At 38.6% G+C, this 21,723-nt stretch overlaps 1 protein-coding gene across 3 annotated transcripts in view; it reads right to left on the reverse strand.

Moving 5' to 3' along the window:
- LOC125227808 (ecdysone receptor) overlaps positions 1-21,723 on the reverse strand; it is a 349,096-nt gene that overhangs the window by 8,769 nt on the left and 318,604 nt on the right. For 2 of the 3 annotated variants that reach the window (XM_048132156.1, XM_048132155.1), the window contains exons 4-7: positions 10,054-10,224; positions 8,802-9,094; positions 6,994-7,173; positions 5,351-5,509 (exon numbers count right to left, since the gene is read on the reverse strand). In XM_048132156.1, coding sequence (XP_047988113.1) covers positions 5,351-5,509; positions 6,994-7,173; positions 8,802-9,094; positions 10,054-10,224 — 803 coding nt within the window. The remainder of the gene's footprint in view (positions 1-5,350; positions 5,510-6,993; positions 7,174-8,801; positions 9,095-10,053; positions 10,225-21,723) is intronic. The other variant, XM_048132154.1, reaches the window with a different exon arrangement.

Genomic DNA, 21,723 nt, shown 5'->3' on the forward strand with positions numbered 1-21,723 from the left:
TCAGTAGTTTTTGAGAAAAATACGAAAAACTATGGAACCCTACACTGAGCGTGGCCCGACACGCTCTTGGCCGGTTTTTTAGATAAAAATTAAACGAAATCTTTCCTCAAATTACTATTAAGCCAATCTTATCCTATCCTACTTGTCGTTTAAACAAAGATGAAATAAAATAACTTAATTCTTTGCATGTTAATTTGGTTAAATATAACTTATATATTTTCTTTAAGAATATCATATACTTTTAAATGAGCAATTCTTGTATATTCATTTATTTATCAATTCTATATTCTATTCTATTTTTCTATATAATATAAAGCTGCAACCCGACTGACATTTTTCCAAAAATAGCCAGGAGATTTTGCAGGTGGCAGTATTTGGTGTGGCTGTGGTAGTATAGAGGTTGATCTTGCGACCCCGGAAAAATCCGACCGTCGGTCTACCGGTTCCGGGTAAAAAAATGTTGAACGGTCTGGCCAAACGGCAGGAGATAGCCGGGGGGTTCTCGACCAAAATGTCATAGAGGACCCTGGGCAGTTTTTGACGCCGCCATTTTTTTTTTTCAAAATGGCCGACTTTTTTTTGAAGATTTTTCAAGTTTGTCGTAGAGTGCTCAAATTTTTGTTGTAGAATCTCCAAGAGGCCTTGATTGGAATTAAATAAAAGAAATTGAAAAATACTACAAATGTGAGAAAACTGGCCACTTTTGTTTTGTATGACAACTTTTAAACGGTAAGAGATAGCCGGGGCTGCTCGACCAAATGTCATACAGGGTTTTAAGTAGAAAAAAGTTTCATTAAAAAAATCAATATGGCTGACTTTTTTTTTTGAAAAATTTCAAAATGGTCCTAGCGCGCTGAGATTTGTCACACGGGTGGACGGCCACCCGAAGATTAGCTTCGCTGAAATTTGTTATGTAGGGGTTCTCGGGGTTGGAAAATCGATCTAGCGTAGCCTTAGGTCCCGGAAAACGGCGAATTATGGAGTTTTAATGAGTTTTTCTTTCGCGTTAGTAAACGTTAAATATGGTCGTTAATTTAGCCCTGCGCACATCGGCTGCGCTTAGCTCAGTCGTACGAGGTCGGTCTAATGTTCGCAGACAGATTGCAGGTGTCAGGGTTTCGAATCCCGGCCAGAAATTAAGTTTTAATTTTTTGTTTTGTTTTTTTTTTGTTCTTGTATTTATAAGTTTTTTTTTTCTAAAGACGTGATATAATAAAATAGAACCGAGCGAAGCTCGGTCGTCCAGATGTTTTAGGATATTATTTATTGATTGGCTGCAAGAAATGCCTAGGAGTATTGGCCGAACGGTAATTAACAAAAATTACACAGTCAAAAGGTTAATTGACATTAACCATTAAAAATTAATGAACGCCAATTGTCATTAAAGTTAATGTATTTCGAAAAATAACAAACAAATTATCATCGTAATTAAAGAAATCGTCACGGTGAGTTCGTGGGTGAGCAGTATCCAAGATAGAGCTGACACTGAGCTGACACTGGCTCGGCTGTACCTAGTAGAACTCAGGTTTGGTACAATATAGAGATTATATAAAGACACGCTGTTTTGGTACGACTCATCATGATAAGCGCTTGGGAAAGTAGTACCTAAGCTTTAGCTCATGCTGAACCCTGAGTCCTGTTAGCGTAGCCAGCGTTTTTGGGTATCTCTTTATGATATCACTGCATGATTTGTTTTGTTGATTTTTACGCTGGGTGACGTTTGCTCTTAACGCGGTTGTACAAAATGGCCGAGGCGATGCCAGTCACGGACGTCTGAAAACTGTCACGACTTCGAAACTAGTCTCCAAAGTACTAAGTATATAAAAGTTTTCACAAAACAACAGTTAAAGCTTTTGAAATGGTTGATACTGTAGGTATCTCGAAAATAATAGATACATCATTTCCTTATTGAGGAATTATACTATGAAATAATAAAATCATCCCCTATCAAAAATAAACACGCCAGTGTTAAAGCCTGTTAAAGGTATGGCAAAAACCATCGTTTTGAACTATGATTTTAATATATATCCATAATTTTAAACAGGCCTATCACAGCTCTCGTTAAATATTACTTAGATACGAGAGACTAATACGATTGGTCGGCCGAAGGCAAGACAACTCATTGTGATTCGCTGAGACGCTGCTGCAAAAGAATACAAATAGATAAACCTTTTCATTAAACTTAACTATCTTATAATTTAATCTGGGGGCACGGCAGTACCCCCGCCAAGTCGAGCACGAAGCCAACACTGCCGTACCATCCTTTACTGGAACCATTTCGCCGCATTTTCAGGCCCCTATTTGAGAACCTGGATAAGACCGGAACGCAGAAATTTTCGTCGTCTAGTAAGCTATAATAACATACTTAAAACTCAAAATTGCAAGTCTGTACGTCGCAACACGGGTGGATAGCCGCCCCAAGATTAGTATACAAAAAGAAAATTTCAAAAAATTCAAAATGGCTGCCTTTGAACGCCAATTGAAATTTGTATGGAGGTTTTTTTTAATCGCCATAGCTCCGTAACGGTAGGAAAAAGGTTAAAGTGCTTGAACTAATGTTGTACAGTTATCTTAGGTCCATCGAATGGCATTTACAAAATTTCAAAATGGCCGACTTTGAATTATTTTTTTTTATCTTCGGTCCGAGCGCGGTAAAATTTGGCACGTGGTAAAAACGGGGGCCAAAAATAGGAATGACAAATTTTTTTTTTGGAAAAGTCAAAAACGGCGGCGAGAGGGGACAAAGTCAAATTTCCCAAAATCAAAGTCGGTCATTTTGAAATTGTGTAGTTCAAGCTTTTTTGACCTTTTTCCTACCGTTACGGAGATATGGTTATTAAAAAAAATCTTCCATACAAATTTCAATTTGCCCACAAAGGCCGCCATTTGAAATTTTTCAATAATATTCTTTTTGAATACTAATCCGTCGGCCGTCCACTCGTGTGCCAAATCTCAGCGCGCTAGGACCATTTTGAAATTTAAAAAAAAAGTCGGCCATTTTGAATTTTTTTTAATACAACTTTTTCTACTCCGAGATCTGTATGACATTTGGTCGAGCACCCCCGGCTATCTCTTACGATTTAAAAGTTGCCATACAAAACGAAAGTAGCCAGTTTTCTCACATTTGTCGCATTTTTCAATTTTTTTTTATTTCATTCTAATCAAGGCTGCTTGGAGATTCTACGACCAAAATTAGAGTGCTCTACGACAAACTTGAAAAATCGTCTAAAAAAGACGGTCATTTTGAAAAAAAAAATGGCAGCGTCAAAAACAACCCAGGGTCCTCTATGACATTTGGTCGAACACCCCTTGGCTATTTCCCGCCGTTTGGTCAGGCCGTCCAACATTTTTTTACCTGGAACAGGTAGACCGACGGTCGGATTTTTACAGGGTTGCAGGACAAACCTCTATACGGCCACACCAAACACTGCCACCGGCGGAACCTCCTTCTGGCTGTTTTTTGAAAAATGTCAGTCGTGTTGCAGCTTTATATTACACTAGCTTTTGCACGCGGCGTCGCTCGCGTTAGAAAGAGACAAAAAGTAGCCTATGTCACTCTCCATCCTTTCAACTATCTCCACTTTAAAAAATCACGCCAATTCGTCGCTCCGTTTTTCCGTGAAAGACGGAGAAACAAACAGACATACTTTCGCATTTATAATATTAGTATGGATAGATAAATGTAAGTAAAAAAATACATACGTATTTTGATTACCATTTTTCTAAGGTAGGGTTAAATTCGAAACCAATTGAGGTAATGTCGAAAATCTGTAAAAAGGATACTAATGCCGTATAATGAGAATAATTACAATAATGGCTACCGCAGTCTCACCACCTGTGTTTGCACACACGCGCGCGCACAGAGACACACGCGGCGGGGGACTTTGTTTTATAAGGTGTACAGATATATTATGCCGCCGTGCGCTTCGTGTCCATTATAAATGAAAATTAAGGAAAATATAGGAAATAATATTCAAGTTACAATTTATTGTTTTTGGGTTTTGTATCCATTTGCATCCATAAATATTTCCCGTCATAAAAATTACACCCTGTATTGTGGAACTAAAAACTGAAATCAATAGTTACAATAATATAATCACGGTGTATGAATAGGAGCGCCGGATCGAATTAGGTACTTCAATATCGGGACAAAAGGTTCTGGAGTTTCGAGGATTTCGTAGGGAAATGTAAAATAATAGTGCATTAGGGTAATTCCGAAAGTCGTCTAATTACGAAAGTCACATAAAAATCACCATTATTTCCATCATATCAAGATTCCCTCTTCGGAATTACCAGAGCATTTTTGTCATTCGGAATTACCCTAATGCACCATAATAAAAATTTACGATAGTTTAGCTAGTTTACTTCGTTTATTTTAGATAGTAGACCTTTACGTGTTTTCGACATTTATAATTGGTCTGTTTTCGTTACTAATGTAATAAAGTTCTTAAGGTTACCTACTATGTATAAGTTTTAATTGGGAAGACTTACAAAAAAATCGGGAGAATCCCGCCAAAGCCCGACCCTCTGGCAATCTTAAATTATGTATGACTGCGCACGAGAAGTAGGTACCTACGCCTCGTGTCACAGCGCGGCGTCGCGCCAGCGGCATGCGCCAACCTGATTGGCTATCGGTTGCGCGCCACACAGCGCAAAAATTTAAAATACTACTCTATTGCGTTGCGTTTTCTTCTGCCAAATATTGAAAACCCATGGATGAAAGTGACCCAAATTAAAAATGATGACTTGATATCATTTTATAATAATATAGACGTCAACTTATTAACATGAAATTTTTTTCAGGCTTTGACAGGGTTTTTATTAAAAAAAAATTTTTTTTTTATATATAAGCAATGGATAAAATGTGACACACTTTAAGAAAATATATATATAATAATGTCCTGAATGGTATAAGACTTCACTTACCAACTCTAATATTTTGTTAGGTGTTTTAGGGCCAATATTAGACATTTTTAAAATATCATTAAACCCATGGATGAAAATGACCCAAAATGCATATGTACATCGGCAACCACGTTGTTTTTATATAGATACAAATAATTTCTTCTCGAATATTTCTTTGACTGAACACTGCTTAAAAATAGAAATACCTAAATTTCGAGCTAAGCAGGTACCTAGGACGACCCAAAATATTATTTTTATATTTGATCAATAGTCTAAAAACTATATGCAAAAAAGAAGCAACGTGAATATTATCGAAACCTCAAAAGCTATCGCTACCCGACTACAGTGAGATACTGGCGATGAACTGAACAATAAGAAACGTCATTTTCGTGATCTGCCAAAACTTCGTTACTATGGCAACGAGTGACAAAAGAAGGTTGCTTACCTTTAGCAGCGTGATTTGATCAGGCTGCGAGATCTTGGCGAAGCCCGGGAGGCCCTTGGCGAACTCCACGATGAGCTGAACGGTAAGGATCGTCATCTCCGTGATCTGTCGGAACGGCGTGTCTGTCTCTTCATCCTCGTCGTCTGCTTGTTGCCACGTCTGTCGAAAAATTTGAAAAATTATTATTCTTATGTATTTTTGACTGATAAAATACCAAATTCATTTAGTTATTACGAGCACTTTTAGAGATGCAACGGTCAATATTTAACTATCTGATAGATAGACGTGGAAAAGAAAGCACGGCTTAGCCTGCCTGCTTATAGAATTTCATACATTAATAGAAGGGTATATATTTTGCGTCCCGTCGCTATTGCGGTATCAAAGACTTTTAACTTATATTTTTAAGTAAATATAAAAAAAAGAAAAATAAGGATGAGCCGTTTTTGAGTGTCTTTATAACTTTTAATGTTGACAAGTAAGGGCCACCATTATGAGAGCAAACTTCTGGGTTATGAACTTATATATCTCTTATACCTTTAGGTATTTACGCCAAAATCTACCCTATTATATCTTCAAGTAATCTACTACCTATGTGCCAACTCTAAGTTAATATCGTTCTTTGAAGATGTAATTAACAGATTATTCCGAGAATTTTGTCTGCGGATATTACGCTACGTATACACTTGTGGTACCTACTAATAAGCGTCCGGAAATCGAAGAAAATATTACTTTCTAAGAATACCCTACATAACTTGCTCCACAAAATATTCTTACAATATTATGTAGATAAAATACACAGCTATCCTTCGATTTGGGCAAGCTATTTATGGATTTGCCAGAGATTATTTTTGTGGCATAAGAGATTGATGATATGGATCTGAATAATATTACTTATTAGTTTTAGCAAGCCATTGTGATAGTCCAAGAACGTCATTGGACAGTATTTCCTAGATTTATCCTAACTACCCATCCCATATAAATAAAGCATAGCGGGAGAAGAGAACCTATGAACCCAATATCTAGATCAAATCGCCCTAAGAATACGAATTGAAGGACTTACATTTAAAACGTTTTCCAAAAAAATGTCCTTCTAGTAGGGAATAGACAGCGTCATTCATGATAATTACAATTTGGTGCCGTGACCAGGATGACGTCCTTTTGCATGCTCAACCACAGGTAATATGGATTACCAACTTTAATTTTGACAATCCTACATAGCCGAAAGGGATAGTGCTATAAAAGAGAACAACGCGATTCGTCCCTGAATCGCTGCCAACTTCGGCTGTGTAGGAAGTATCTTGTAAAATGTTATTTATGCTGTGACTAAAAAAATATCTTAACTGTGTAACCCTCTTGAGATCCCCTTCGAAAGGCTGCTCATATGATCTTTATAGTAGGGAACAGACAGCCTCATACAATTTGGTGCCGTGACCAGGATGAAGTCATTTTGCATACTCAACCACAGATAAGATGAATTACCTACGTTAATTTGGACAATCCTATATAGCCGAAAGGGGTACAGGGATAGTGTTATAGAAAAGAACAACGTGATTCGTCCCTGAATCGCTGCCAACTTTAGATGTGTATGAAGTGTCTTGTGTGTTTGTGAGAGAAAGAGAGAGAGAGAGAGAGAAATATCTCACCTGCGTAACCCTCTTGAGGTCCTCTTCGGAAGGCTGCTCATACCCGTCCTGGTACCAGACGAGCCTGGCGATGAGGTACTGCTGGTTGGGGGTGAGCGCCGGGATGTTCTTCAGCCGGTTCTGCTCCAGGAGCTTGTCCGACAGGAACCGCGGCACCACTTCGTGCTGCAAACATTCCAGCTTCACGTAGGAAACATTGGTTGGTTAGCGTTTCTGAACGAAACGGTGCTTCACTCTTTTTGATTTATAAGCCGCTAAGGTCAATATGGAGAAGACCGACAGATACTGATGTAACATTTTTGATTTGTAAGACTTAGCAGATATGGGCAAAGGGAAGGTGAGCTCCCTCTGTTCTACTGCCCGTCTTTGACAAGAAGAAGTTTCCAAACGCATGGAAAGATAGACGATCTTGTCCAAATTGATTTTATTATTTTGACTTATAAAGACTAATCCTAATAGTTTGAGCAACTTTTTGTTGATGGCGATTACGATGTACATATATATGTATCAATCATATGTACGTAATTCTTTCGAAATAGAATTGTTGCTTTTGTGAGCAAAAAGTCATTGAGAGAAATCATTTAAACTATGTTTTCAAGTTTTTAAAAGTGCAAAGACATTAAGATATGTTTTTGTGGAATAGTCCGACTCTCTAGAGGAAATATACTGGACAGTCGAGAATCAGGTTTTGTGGAAACTTCGTTGTTTATGATATGTAAAATTCGAAGTTACTTATAATTAATCGATTAGATATGGGAAATAAATGGGCAGCAAAAAACGAACGATTCGCAATGAATTATTATTCGCTAAATATTCAATACAGACTTGATGTGTTTGAAATCCACATACTAGTATTATAAATGGGAAAGTGTGTGTGACTGTTTGTTTGTCCGCCTTTCACGGCAAAAACGGAGCTATGAATTGTCGTGATTTTTTAAGTGGAGATAGTTGAAGGGATGGAGAGTGACATAGGCTACTCTTGTCTCTTTCTAACGCGAGCGAAGCCGCGGGCAAAAGCTAGTATTTTTTATAACTTTAAAATTATAAAACTTTGAAGTCAAAGTCAAATGTTGGGTCAACATACTAAATAATTGTTGAAATATGTGTAAACATATAAATAATTTAAGTTTCACGTAGCCGACATGCAATTTGCATTCCAAATTGTATTTAAAATTGTCCAATATATCGTCAGCAAAAAAACGGAATATAAATTCGATTTCAATGTGAATATAAAGATGAAGGCCCTTGTTATATAGTTGGAAACAAGATCTCGGAGAATGAAATCTGATCTTCCATTTGGGTACGTAAGGCATGAGTTGTGTTGATTTATCAGGGTTGAAGATCAGTTAATCTCCAGTGCGGTTTAAGTGACCGCCTTGTGTTTAATCACGGAGTTATATCTTAACAGACGTCGTATGTATCACGTTTTATATCGTATCTAACCATTGTATGGATATAGTGTTTGAATTTCTAAGAAAGCATATATTTCGAAAACATTTTTATTGTTTACCGTTTTGTAAAGAAGTTGTATTTAGTATTGTTTCATTTTAAGAAACGATTTCACGGTTTTGTTCTAATTCATCGGTGATATTATGTCATAGAGCTATTAATTGTTTGCTAAACCACTTTCAATTACTTAGTTTAAAACCAGTTTTAAAATCGACATACAAAAGAAATATCGTCGATCATCAAAAGAGTTATCTGACAATCTGACGCCTTCCGAGTTATTTCTAGAGCAAATTCTTCAGCCCTTAAGATATGATATGTATGACTATCTGTTTTACTAATAAAGACGCATCAATACTTACAATTCTAGCTGCCTCCGGCGGCGGGGGATCACACTGCATGATTGGCGGCATATGGTCATCAACCGTCGTCGTGCTGACCGGCAGTTTGTCCTTCTCCCTCTGAGCTTTCTTCTCTTTCCTTTTTATCGCACACTGGTTCTCTGGGACGACGCACTCTGGCCTCATGCCGACCCCTAGGCACTTCTTTAGCCGACACTCTTGGCATTTCCGTCGCATATACATGTCCATTTCGCATGAGTGACCGAATTTGCAAATGTATACAGCGTTTTTGGTGACACTCCGCCTGAAGAAACCTGGAATGTTCGGAATTTGTCGTTAATTTATTGGTGTGACAGGAATGGTGAAAAAAATTGGCAGTCTCGTGTTTTATTAGAGACTAAATGCATGACTATCAATTTACCAAAAAATATAAACAGTTGTTCATCAAATCTCATATCTCTTTTGTGTGGTTTTTGCAATTTTGTTTTAATTTTCAATCAGTTTGCTTCAAATACACATTGAGCCAATTTGGTGTTCAATTTCAATCATGTCACATGATAGTTGACACAAAAATGGTGTAAAAATCAATATATTGAACATTGTCATATTGTCTTTGTCTAAAATAACGGTGAATTTAATGATATGATGTGACATGACAGTTTTTTTGCTAACGTACCTATTGTGTTTGCGATAAGATAATGTATTGGTGCTTAGACACAAACGCAAGGTTGACTGAAAGGCAAGGTTCATTGACAGCGCTCGGCTCTGCTTTTGGAAGCAATCTTAACTCTACGTGCAATATTGAGACCCAATGTGATTTTCATACCAATTTGATCCGGTTTGAAACACGGTTTGAATGTCGACCTCCATTGAATTTTACGACCGAAATAACGCTTAATAGTGTCAATTGGAAGTAATTATATCAAATACTAGTCATATTTAAGACGTAGAAGGCATAGTGGTTCATCACTCGTTTATCATCAGATGAAATCGTCGAGGGATGGTTGTACGCTGGCGCCGATGGACGATAGCGTCAGTGAATCAAGAGGCAGACGTGCTGCAGACAGCCATTGTGACGTCTCGTCTCGACTATATGAATACAAAATGCACGCGCATCCACCTCGACATAATGCGCCAATTCACCACTGAATTGGCACGCTCGTGGGCGACCAGGGCAAGGACGTCTAGCTAGCAACAGGGGCAGTAATGAAGGTCACACCTACGTAAGGATACTTGGCGTTCCATTTTAGGTTACGTACGCTTGTTGTCTTACCTTTACACCCTTCACACGTGAGCGCATTGTAGTGGTATCCGGAGGCTCGGTCTCCGCAGACCAGGCAAAGCTCTTCCTGCTGCCGCGGCGCCGGGCCCTTCTTCTGTCTCCGCGCCTCGCCATCTGTACTGCACCCGTTTATACTGGACGCCGGCGACAGCTCCTCGCGACCTGTAACAATTTATAAAGGAATGTTAATGTTGTTTACGCTGCAACTGCGCAGAAAGATTCGAACGAGTCCGGTGGCCCAGCGGCATCTAAAATCGGACGCTATAAAATTTGCATACATTTCATGAACCATTTATCGAGTCGGCGGGCGAGTGAAGATCGTTTATTTTTCATTTTTACATGCGGGGCGATGTTCCTTCGCCGAAGATGTTTATGAAGCGAATTGCTCGCAAGTGATTTTCGGCAGTCGGGTGAGCGTTTCCTGCCCAAACAAAAGCTGGCTAGGGCCATGCCACGCATAGCAATAAGGGAGTACGCCCATTTATGTATTCAAGACGTAGAAGAGTCGGGTGATGGAAATGTAATGGCAATTGTCACTCAGCAGTCGGAACTCCTTATATAGTAAGCAGACGCAATATAACGAGATTCTTATGACTTGGCCACCTACTTCCTAAATAAGATTCGGTTACCGGTCAATAACAAAATGAGGAAACTTAAAAGGGAAAGCATACAAAATTGTCATGAAAACGGCGTGGGTGTCCCATGTAATATAGTAACGTAAACAAAAGGAAAAACAGAGATGATCAAACACCCGACGGGACAATAAGCACATTTAAGAGGGAGGGGTCAATTTAAGCCTGTTGTCCCATTAGTTTTATTTGCTTTTTTATTATGTCCATTAGACGTCTCGGGTCGGTGGCCGGTTGCCGTACCTGGTTGCGCAACGGCCAGAAATGGCCGCCGCCAAAAAACTAGTTCCACGTGGGACCCGATCTCGAGGCCACGACTGCCTCGGTTCTTCATACCGATCTCATAACATTCACTCCCACAGTCGACCAAAACTTATTACTAGACTCGTCATAATAAGTTTGCTCTTTGCTCAGTCGTTTAAGACTGTTCTAGCGCTAATGGAAATTCTTTTTTTATGAATGCGTCTTTAGATAATTTAAATGGAAGGCAGTCTTGTTTGTTCAGCGATAAAAATATGTACATCAATAAAGAGGTCAAGTGCGGCGTTTATCGCTATTTGAGTGATGAGTGCCTAGTACCTACGCCCACCTCCTGCACTGACCTGGCTCGCATTACTATATTCTCCTGTTGGAGTTAATTACCATTCCAATAAAAATGGTCACGTTGGGTGATGTGAGATACTTTATAACATAACTTGAGATTCACAAACATCTAAACTTCAAATAAGTACAATCAACGTACCTGTATCTTTCCCTGGCTACTTCGAAGAATGGTGATTTGTTATTTTATAAAATATGAGGAAAAGGCTAGTCACGTCCGTTTGCACAATCTCGGATCAGATCCATTGTCAACTATCGAGGTCAGGTTGAATTTCACGACTCTCTTCTATCAAAAGCTACTGGCCAGAGTCAAGAGATCAATCTGACCGTGTTGGCAACGTGGTAGGTTTTTATTGTTTAATATTATTATAGATAAGAGCGGTCGTCGTCCTCCTTCGAGAAGCGATTACGGATTGCGAACGATAAATAATATTTTCGTGGACAATGACGCAATCTTAGAGGGCCGTCCGGTGAAAGTATAGGAGACAAAACCTTTGGGCTTAACCGTTTGGGCTAGAGATGGGTAGGGGTGAGTAAATACTGAGTATTTACCCGTAATTTACTCAAAGCACCGAGTAAATACTCGTATTTACTCATTTGGGTGAGTAGAAACTGTTACCTAAAAATAATTTAAAAAATGAGATTTAAGTACTTAGTCGTGTTTATTTTAACTGTGTGGACATGTTTAAATGATATTTATATTATTAGAAGCTTATGGGAGTCTTAGTTTGTCGAAAGAGAGGTAATCATTGTGAGAAAAAAAATAGTGATAATGTTTAGTTAGCAGTTTTGTTTTAAAAAAGCAGGTATTTACAGTAAAAGTATGAGACTTAAATTAAATTGATGTTCTAGATAACGGCATGACGTTCGGAAGTGATTGTTAATGTGGCACTTACGACCTTTTATTAAGGGTTTTCTAAAGAAAACTCAAAAATGGTTCAGCTGATGACATTTAAAGTACTAGTTTTGTGTTTTGTATTATATGGGCAATCATTTGACGGTTTCTGGATATTTTTCCATCAACGAATTCGAAAGTTATAAAGGTATAAACATTATTTCGGCCTTAATTATCGTTTTATTCCAAAACTGTTCATATTATTAAAAAACTTTTTTAGAAACATTCAATTAATTTTTAAAGACCTATCAGATGATGTATAACACACTGGTAATTTCTGAATTTTATTTTTGTGAAAAATAGTTACATGTATGGAGAGCACGTCTTTAAAATAAAATTCATATAAATTTGATTACTTAACTTAGTAGCCGATATTAAAATACACCAATATTTCTAATTTGTATTTCCATTTCAGCACGCTAAATAGTTTATACCCACCAATTTGAGTAAAAACGAGTAAATACGGGTATTTTGAGTAAATACTGAGTATTTACTCGATATTTACTCTTGAGTATTTACTCACTACCCATCTCTAGTTTGGGCCGACCTGTCCGGCCGAATGATAATTAGATTCTGTGAGCTGTATGCTCTAATATGAAATTAAAATGGATTGGGCGAAATGGAAAATAAAAATGTTATAACGTACTTTGATTAATTTGTAGTAACTACGTAATAACTCGACTAGGGAACAAATCAAATTATTTTGTTGAATATTTTTTTTTTTTACGTAATAATTGTTTACTCTTTGGTTTTTAAATATTTAAGTATAATCTGAGCTAATTCACGTAGATGGCCTGATGTATGAGTAACAAGACACTATAGATTAATACACTTCAGCTGTTCTAAAATTCAATCAATAATACATTAAATTAAGCAAAATACGGCGTAATTGTGTGTATTACTAGTAACCTGATTACAGCAATGTTTTATCAAATCAGTGTTCATGAAAAAGAAAGCTAATCAAAAGTTGAATGCACGGATGACCGAGTCACTGTGTTATGTTATGCCTCAGCTGTTCAGTGTGTTGCGCTCGCGCATCGGATGGAAGGTCTAGTTCGTGGCGCGTCGGTGGCGTTCGGCCACGGTCGGGTCCTCGAGCGAGAGGCTAGAGCGAGCGGCAAGCGGGGCGCGAGCGACGACCGGGGGCAGCGTGCGGCCTTGACTCTTAAGTCCCCTCCCCGCTCGCTTCTCCGCGCCCCGCTCACAGCGCAGCCACATTATTTATGATAGCATCAGAGCTCGAAGCAAACTCGCGATTCTCTACCAACTATATACTAATAATAACTCGTTTTTCCTCTCACGCGACTCGCCTTTTTGCTCGATATACTTACTTCTTTAAACCACAATTCTATCGGAATTAAGTACCCATTAAAACACAACGCCATGTTTTATAATGGGAACGTAAGCCGCTCTGCGAGGCACGTAGGCAGAATTCGATTAAACAATACGCGAAACTTTCTACTGTGACCGACAGACAACGCAACCATTTCGCAGGCGGGTCGCGTCAGCGAATAGTGAAAGTTGCCCAAAATATTGCACAACGTTTCTGCACATAGCACACGTAATTCAAATTCGGGTGTGGCGAAAGTAAGCCTACGACCACGTGAGCTGTAATCGGGGACATTGTAAAAGTAAAACTTTCCTTGCGTGCAAGACTTTAATCTTGTTGGAAATCGTACAAGCATTAATCAAGTTTTTATTTTACAGAGAATGACAACGAGATCTCGGACTAATTAATAATGATTGTGAAAATCGAGCAGCATTCCTTTAGCTGTCCATCCGCTGATGCACAATGGTCGGGGAAAAACTGCAGAAAAAAGTGCACGTAAGATGCATCGGCTGGGCGGAGTTCGGCTCGCGTTCTTACTTTCTACGATACTTTCTAGCAAGAGATGTGGGCCGGAGCCGCGCAACTGGAGCGATCGGTTTCTCTACGCCGGGAAAATTGGATTGAAATAGAAATCGCGAGGTGAAAATGGCCATTTTCTCGCACGCTATCGTGGAAACTGTTTTGATATAGCGATTGGGAGGAAGCGTGGCTGTCGGAGGGATCTTTTAGGAGGGCGGACGCGGCATGTGAAAGTGTTTACATCCGGCAGTTGGAGCGCAGTGTGTCCGGACTCTGGACACAGTGGGCGGCGGCCTATTCCTGAACTAAAAATCTGGCGTAGGTATCGATGGTAATGGCGGTATCTATCTAGCTTTGAAGGCGGTATCTAAGTACGTAGATAGGTAGGTATTATATCTAGTAACAATATTATAATAAATCAAGAGCACAAACAGATTACCAAGCTACTTAGTTACGAATCGTGCTTAAACCATCGATTTATATGTTTATTGCTTCGTGCTGTAAATTTAAATTAGGCTATTGCCACCTAATATTCTAGTCATGGGCTCTACGAGGGTTTTAAATGATAAAGTTATGTAAAGATGAAACGAGTCGTGGGATATTGAAACTTTGTATTTTAATGAAGGAATTAAGCATAAAGCAGTTAACATCGACGTGGCTCCATTAAACCTCTCTAGTACTTAAGTTGTGTCTCGTGACGCGACAGGAATTCTTGAGATACCTCGCTCAAGTAAAATAGAAAGCGGTTCGATCACTATAACAAACGTAAACATATGATGGCATAGGAACCCCAACTGATTTTTTTATTGGTCAATATTACACACTCCCTCTCTTTTACCCATGGTGTTCTATTAGACGAAAGCATGCTTTGTCTCTGTCTGCCCCCTAATTTAGTGAGCAGTCGTGGTGAACCCACGCCTTTTCGAGTAAACATGGGAATGGTTAGGTAAATAGAGAACCGGGGGAGTTATAATTAGAATAAGTACTGCACGGTTCCTTACTGCAAGTTTCGAGCGGCTTTTAACGAAGATAACTTGAAACATGCTTTTAAATTAATTATCGTACAGATGGTCCTTAAGAGTCCGTTAAGTTCTGTTCCATGTTATTCTGATAGGATAGAAAGTTAGAATTTTACCTGCTATTAAAACTTTTTAATACAATGTCAAAGAACTCTTTCCAAGTGACGCCGGGAAACTTTGTTTGGATTTAATTTATATACTCGAGTAGCAGACTGACAATGTTCAATGTAAAAGTTATTATAACAAGGCACAAAACGCGTATTATGTAGAAGAACAATTTAGGCTCAATCTTTTACATCAAATTCTTGAAAACACAATGACTATTTATTCTACACGTGATGTATTTATGTTTCTATTCTAGAAAACAATAAATTGAGCTCAATGCAGTCAACAGCAGCTTACATAAATCTCAATCAAAGCCTATTAAACCTATCACAATCTATTCTAGTACTAGTTGTCCTAGACGTAAGCCATGAACGACCTTGCCCCGTTGAGCGCACCTTTGCGAAAAAGGTTATGAAATAGTACATTACGATACAAGTGCGTAAAAAAGGAAGTTCGAAACGAGTGGCGATAAATTAAAACACGACCGAAGGGAGTGTTTTAAATCGACACGAGTTACGAATTTCCTTTTCGCACGTGTATCGTACGACGTTTTTCAGTACAGATGAGCTTCCGAAGTTTCGACCTGGCATATAATGAACCACTTCTCGCACTAGTGCGTAAAAAAAAACAACATCTGTACTGAAAAAAATCTTTAACACACAATATAAAATGCACAAAACCATACATTTAATGCGTTTAAATCTAATTAAAGCCTAAAACAATACATTACGAGTACGAGTCGCATTGTCCGTGGACTTTCGAGAAATAAAAGTAAACAAAATTGAAAAGAAGAATTGATTTAAAAATATAATGACACCTAAAATTCATGCATAAAACGCTATAGTTATTTGTTATACAAGGGGGCAAAGTTGTATTTTAACGCCGAGTGTGGAATTGAAAAACGAGCAAGTGAAAGGATTCTATAGTTGAACCACGAGCGAAGCGAGTGGTTCGAGAATAGAATCCTGAACTTGCGAGTTTTTTAACACACGAGAAGTAAAATACATTTGCACCCGAGTGTAACACAAAACTTTTCCCCTCACTATAGCGAGAAAACTACAACGCAAAAAATGCATTTATCACTGCTTCCAGTAGTTCCACAGGTAAATCATCTTTATTACTAGATTCACCTACTTTTATCAATTTTAAATTAGTCAATTTGACTTTATTCAAGGTCAAATTACTTTACCCACTAGTGGATAAAATGCGTTTTTACCCACTGGTATGGACAAAACACGTGTTTCCGAGCTAGTGAGGGGAAAAATAATTAACTTGAGCTCAATGTAGGCAACAGTATCTTATATATAAATCTTATTGCCTACAAATCTATTTTCATTATTTTTGTCCTAGAGTGAAGCCATGGACGGCCTTGCCATGGACGGCCTTGCCCCGGCGAGACCTTCGCAAAATAAAGGTGAATTGGAAAGTAGATCGCGCAATGAAAATAGCACTGGTTCGGTTTCACTGACCTAGTTGACGATATAAAATACGAGAAACATCTGGTTGTAGGAGTACTCTGGTTTGTGTGGAAATATCGGAACAGAAATAAATAATTAGGATCATATTACTTTTTATTTATGTACTTATTTTTGGTATTGCAAAAGTTTTGTACTTTATATTTAAAGATTTATCTCATAAAATTTTAAGATAGATGACGGAATAAGTAAGTCTGTAAACCTTGTTGTCATGTCCTTTGTTTTCGATTTATTGTGGTATGTATTATTTACGGATTCTTCGGTAAAAAAAAGTGTGGTAGCTCGAGCAACCTCCTAATAAAAATAATTTTTTTTCTTAACACGTGCCGTGAGTAATTATAATCTTTGTTACAATCCTAAGGCAGCGTTCCCACTTATCCGTCGCGTGTCTCGGGGCGCGCAAAGGGCGTCCGCGCCACGCCACCTGAGTGTAATTCAAAAAGCGTCTCCTCAGTACATTTTGTATAGGAAGGACGTAAGGCGCGCCGCCAAGCGGCGCGGCGCGCGCCACGCCGCCGCCACGCCACCTGGGGCGCGTCTTACGTCTTTCCTATACAAAATGTACTGAGGAGACGTTTTTTGAATTACACTGAAGCGGCGTGGCGCGGACGCCCGTTGCGCGCCCCGAGACACGCGACGCTCTTGTGTGGCCGGTCACTAAACTTGAACAAAATAAACGCAATTCATCAAGAATAGAAAGTGCGAAAGCAGCAATCTGAACGCACTACATTCGCTACTGTCTCATTAACCCAGTTCCAATTACGGAATTATAGATTTAACAGATTTCAATACAATTCCGCTTAGGCGGGCGATTCACTGGCCCGATTCTACGAAAACTACAACTGGGCCAAGGCGGCCGGTGTGACGCTATATCGAGGCCGTAGTACTATGAGACTAATTCGTTCTTAGGTCAACGATCTTGTGGGTGATAACATTAAAAGCGAATTATGATACTAGGCTAGTGGTAAATCACGTGTGAAACCACTGCAATGTACGAGTATAATAAATAATGCTTAGTTTGTATACGTAGTTATTTTCGTTGTTAAGGTCGATTTACATTTATCGCATCGAAATTAGACAGCGGATATATACGAGTAGGCAACTGCTGAATTTTCTGACATTGAAGTTTTGTAACGTCTGCCAAGATTATGATGGAATGGAAAAATATCCACGGTCATACGTCGATGTTGTATGTCGTATTTAGACATTACATTGGAACAAGCTTTAAGGTTGCCTTGCCTCACCATTGACGCGGAAATGAGAGGAGACGAGACGTTCGAGAATCAACGAAAAGCATTTGTCTCTGTAACTCTTCTGCGCTGATATTGGTTGACACAATAGAGACCATGACATTTTTTATAGTAGCAGATTAAGAAACAATTGACGATCGTTGCTAGGACTTAAATTCTTCACGAGCCTATTACTTGTAAGCTATTAAACCGACTGAATGCCACGCATCAGAAGCCTTAGTAGTGATCATGTACTTACTTATTATGCAAATTATAGGTTTATAATGTAAATAATGGTTTAACAAGAAATTAAGATGAAAACGAACTTGAATGAAGATGAACTGGACAAAAAGAGATAAGTCTCCGTATGTAAAAATAAAACTGCTAAATACACCTACCTTATGACGCAAATTAAAGATATAGAGGTACAAACTCCGATAGAATAGTATTCGAGTAGTAAGAATTGCATTTAAAACTACACTGGCAAATGCAACGCCAACGCAGTCAAAATCAGAGGAAAAAACGTAGCCTGAAAACCGCGTAAACAAGTCGTTCCTAACTAGGTCATTAACACCGAGGTCCAGGAAAAAGTAAACAAGGATAAAGACAACTCGACGCGGGTAATGTAGGTCGAGTACGGCCTGAAATAACAATGACTGTGTTACGACATTTGCTGTTATGAAATCGGAATCTTTAATTTCTCGACGACACCTACAGCCAACTGACAAAGAGGTCAGTTCTAACTTAGGCAGCGTCCCCACTTAGGCGTCGCGTGTCTCGCGGCGCGCAACGGACGTCTCCGCCACGCCGCCTGAATGTAATTCAAAAAACGTCTCCTCAGTACATTTTGTATAGGAAGGACGTAAGACGCGCCCCAGGCGGCGTGGCGGCGGCGTGGCGCGCGTCTTACGTCCTTCCTATACAAAATGTACTGAGACGTTTTTTGAATTACATTCAGGCGGCGTGGCGGAGACGTCCGTTGCGCGCCCCAAAACATGCGTCTTATGAGTGTGGATGGTCCCTTAGGTTCCAGACTAGTTGGATAAACATTATCGCATTAATGTGTTCCTATCGCACTTACAAATAGTGCGAAAAAGACGGCCTGACCTTATATCGTTTATCATGCGAACATGCTTGTCGATTATGATGGTTCAGCATTCACCCATGAATCTTCATTAGCTTCCTGACATTGACACATGCATGGACATTGGACAGCGTGAATGAAATGAAAGAATGACAACAAATTGGCATTATTTCGATCATCAAAATGTCTGCCCGATTGAAATAGTCATTCGATATGTAACTGATATGATACCGATCTGTCAGTATTGACATTTTTCAACCAACACTTTTGACATTGACATCAGTATCATATAATGGACTAAGCCAGACCTTCCTCAAATTCTCAAGGATGAAACTTTGGGATAATGTAGAGTTCGTATCGACGTTTGATGTCTGCATAGGTACTAGGAAATTGTTCGGCCCGTCGGCCATTTTTTTGCTATCAGGTTTTTTTAAATACACTGTTACTTTGTTAGAAAATACTGTTAGGAATGGATAATCATCATTTCCTAACCATTTGCGCCGGCCTTAGATTGAGAAATTAGGGTAAGTGAGAGAGACTTTCAAGCGTCTGGTAAAAGTTACGGCCAGCGGAAATGGTCTGGAAATGATGATTATCAAATCCTTACATTCTTTTCTATTACATATATAAAAATCAGCCATGAGAATTTAAGGAAAGTTAGTGTTTAAAAAAAAAAAAACTTATAGCAAAAAATGGCGACGGGCCGAACTAGGTAATATGCAGACATCAAACGTAGATACGAACTCTACATTATCCCAAAGTTTCATCCTTGAGAATTTGAGGAAGGTCTGGCGGCTCTGGGCTCTTAGTCTATAAGAAACATCGAATAACTATAGTTCCGGATCTGTAAGTCCACATTTTTGACACATTTGTTTTGAAGATGATTTTTGACACATCTGTTCATATTCTTTGATGAATACTTTTGCATGTTAAATTGTATCTTGTTATTTAATGCATGTTAGTTATAAGATGTAATGTTTTGAAAAGAAGTTGCCCGCCGAGTTTCTTGCCGGTCCCATAGTGGATACCCCCCTCCCAACTGAGGGGGGACTGAAATCTTCTCGAGGCTGAGGCGTAGGGTTAGAGCCGGCGTAGCTTTATTTGACGTTCATATGCGCATTGTAATATGCCTACTTGAAAAATAAATATTTCATTTTCATTTTCATTTTCATTTTCGAAGTATGTTGCGATGTGGCTAAGACGTATCATTTGCCAAATCTAGCGATTAATTTCGAATTGGTTGACTCGATTAGGCCCTATTGTACAAGGAGGCTCTTAAACAAATATACGATTTCTGTCAACTTACTGAAATGTCATTTGAATCGAAATGACAGACTGCCACAGCACTAGTTAAAAAATAAAAATGAATGATAAATGTCATAATAAGTAAATCCCGCGTGATAAATTAATATCGTAAAATACTCACTAACGAAGATCCGCAAAAATGTAACATAGTGTTAGATTATGTTTAAAGTAAGCAAAATATTGTTTTTAAGTACTTGATTTCTTTAAATAATATTACAGGATTTTATTTCAAATTTCATTAGGTCGTGCGAGTTTACGTTTTGTGGACGCTGTCATGTGTCAAAAATGTGATCTTACAGCTCCGGGACAATAAGATTCTAATCGGGGATAACTTCGTTCCGATCTAGGAAAGTTGAGCAAGTTCGGAAATGACTGGCGGGCCGGCTGTTACATACTATTTTTAACCTCCAACCCAAACAGAGGGGTGTTTTGTCTGACTCGTTTACCTCCCTACACAGACGAGTATTTGTTTCAATGAACTGGTCTTTTTCAATTAATGTTGGATTTTGAAGTGTTTGTGAAATTAAAAGTGTAATCCAATGTCCAGTGTGTGTGTTGTAAATTTTTGAAGTGTTTGTGAGTCTTGAATTTTTGGCTATATTTGATAACGTATAAACATCGCGAGGCATCTCGTCTTAGCAAGATTTTACAAGAAAATATTTTTAGGGTCAAGTCCTACATACTCGTACTTGTATTAATCACAAGTAATGATGTGCAAGTTGCGGAAACTTTCCAAAAAATCTTAAATATCTTGAAAAATGGAAAGTTTCCATCCATACAATTGTCCAATACAAAGTGTGGAAAGTTTCCGAAGTTTTCCTATGTGAAGATTTCAGAATTTTGGAAACTTTCCGTCGGCACATCATTAATCACAAGTATCTATTATATTATGCGTCCTTATAAGCCATAGTACAGTACATATGAGTATATCGATTTCATTCATGCTCGCTTCTCGCCAAGTTTATCTGGGCCTTCATGCGTATATGGTTTGTATGATATTCATTAAAGCGATACGTGACAATTGCCATAGTTATGGGTATTACGCTACAAATATGTTATTTACTTAATGAATATGATTCTTACGTAAACTGTATAACGCTTAGTGAAACGATACATTTAACACTCCTATGTACATCTTAAGTTGGTCCCAAAATCATGTTTTACAATTTTTACAATATATCAAAGGTGTTAGTTATTTTATCTTTATAGCAAGACATCTATTTCAGTTTGGAATCTTAGCCAGCGTTCCCACTTAAGCGTCGCGTGTCTCGGGGCGCGCAACGGACGTCCGCGCCACGCCACCTGAGTGTAATTCAAAAAACGTCTCCTCAGTACATTTTGTATAGGAAGGACGTAAGACGCGCCGCCGCCACGCCACCTGGGGCGCGTCTTACGTCCTTCCTATACAAAATGTACTGAGGAGACGTTTTTTGAATTATATATGCTATACATTTTGTATAGGAAGGACGTA

The sequence above is a fragment of the Leguminivora glycinivorella genome, chromosome 7 (genome assembly GCF_023078275.1).
Source record: "Leguminivora glycinivorella isolate SPB_JAAS2020 chromosome 7, LegGlyc_1.1, whole genome shotgun sequence".
NCBI lineage: Eukaryota > Metazoa > Arthropoda > Insecta > Lepidoptera > Tortricidae > Leguminivora > Leguminivora glycinivorella.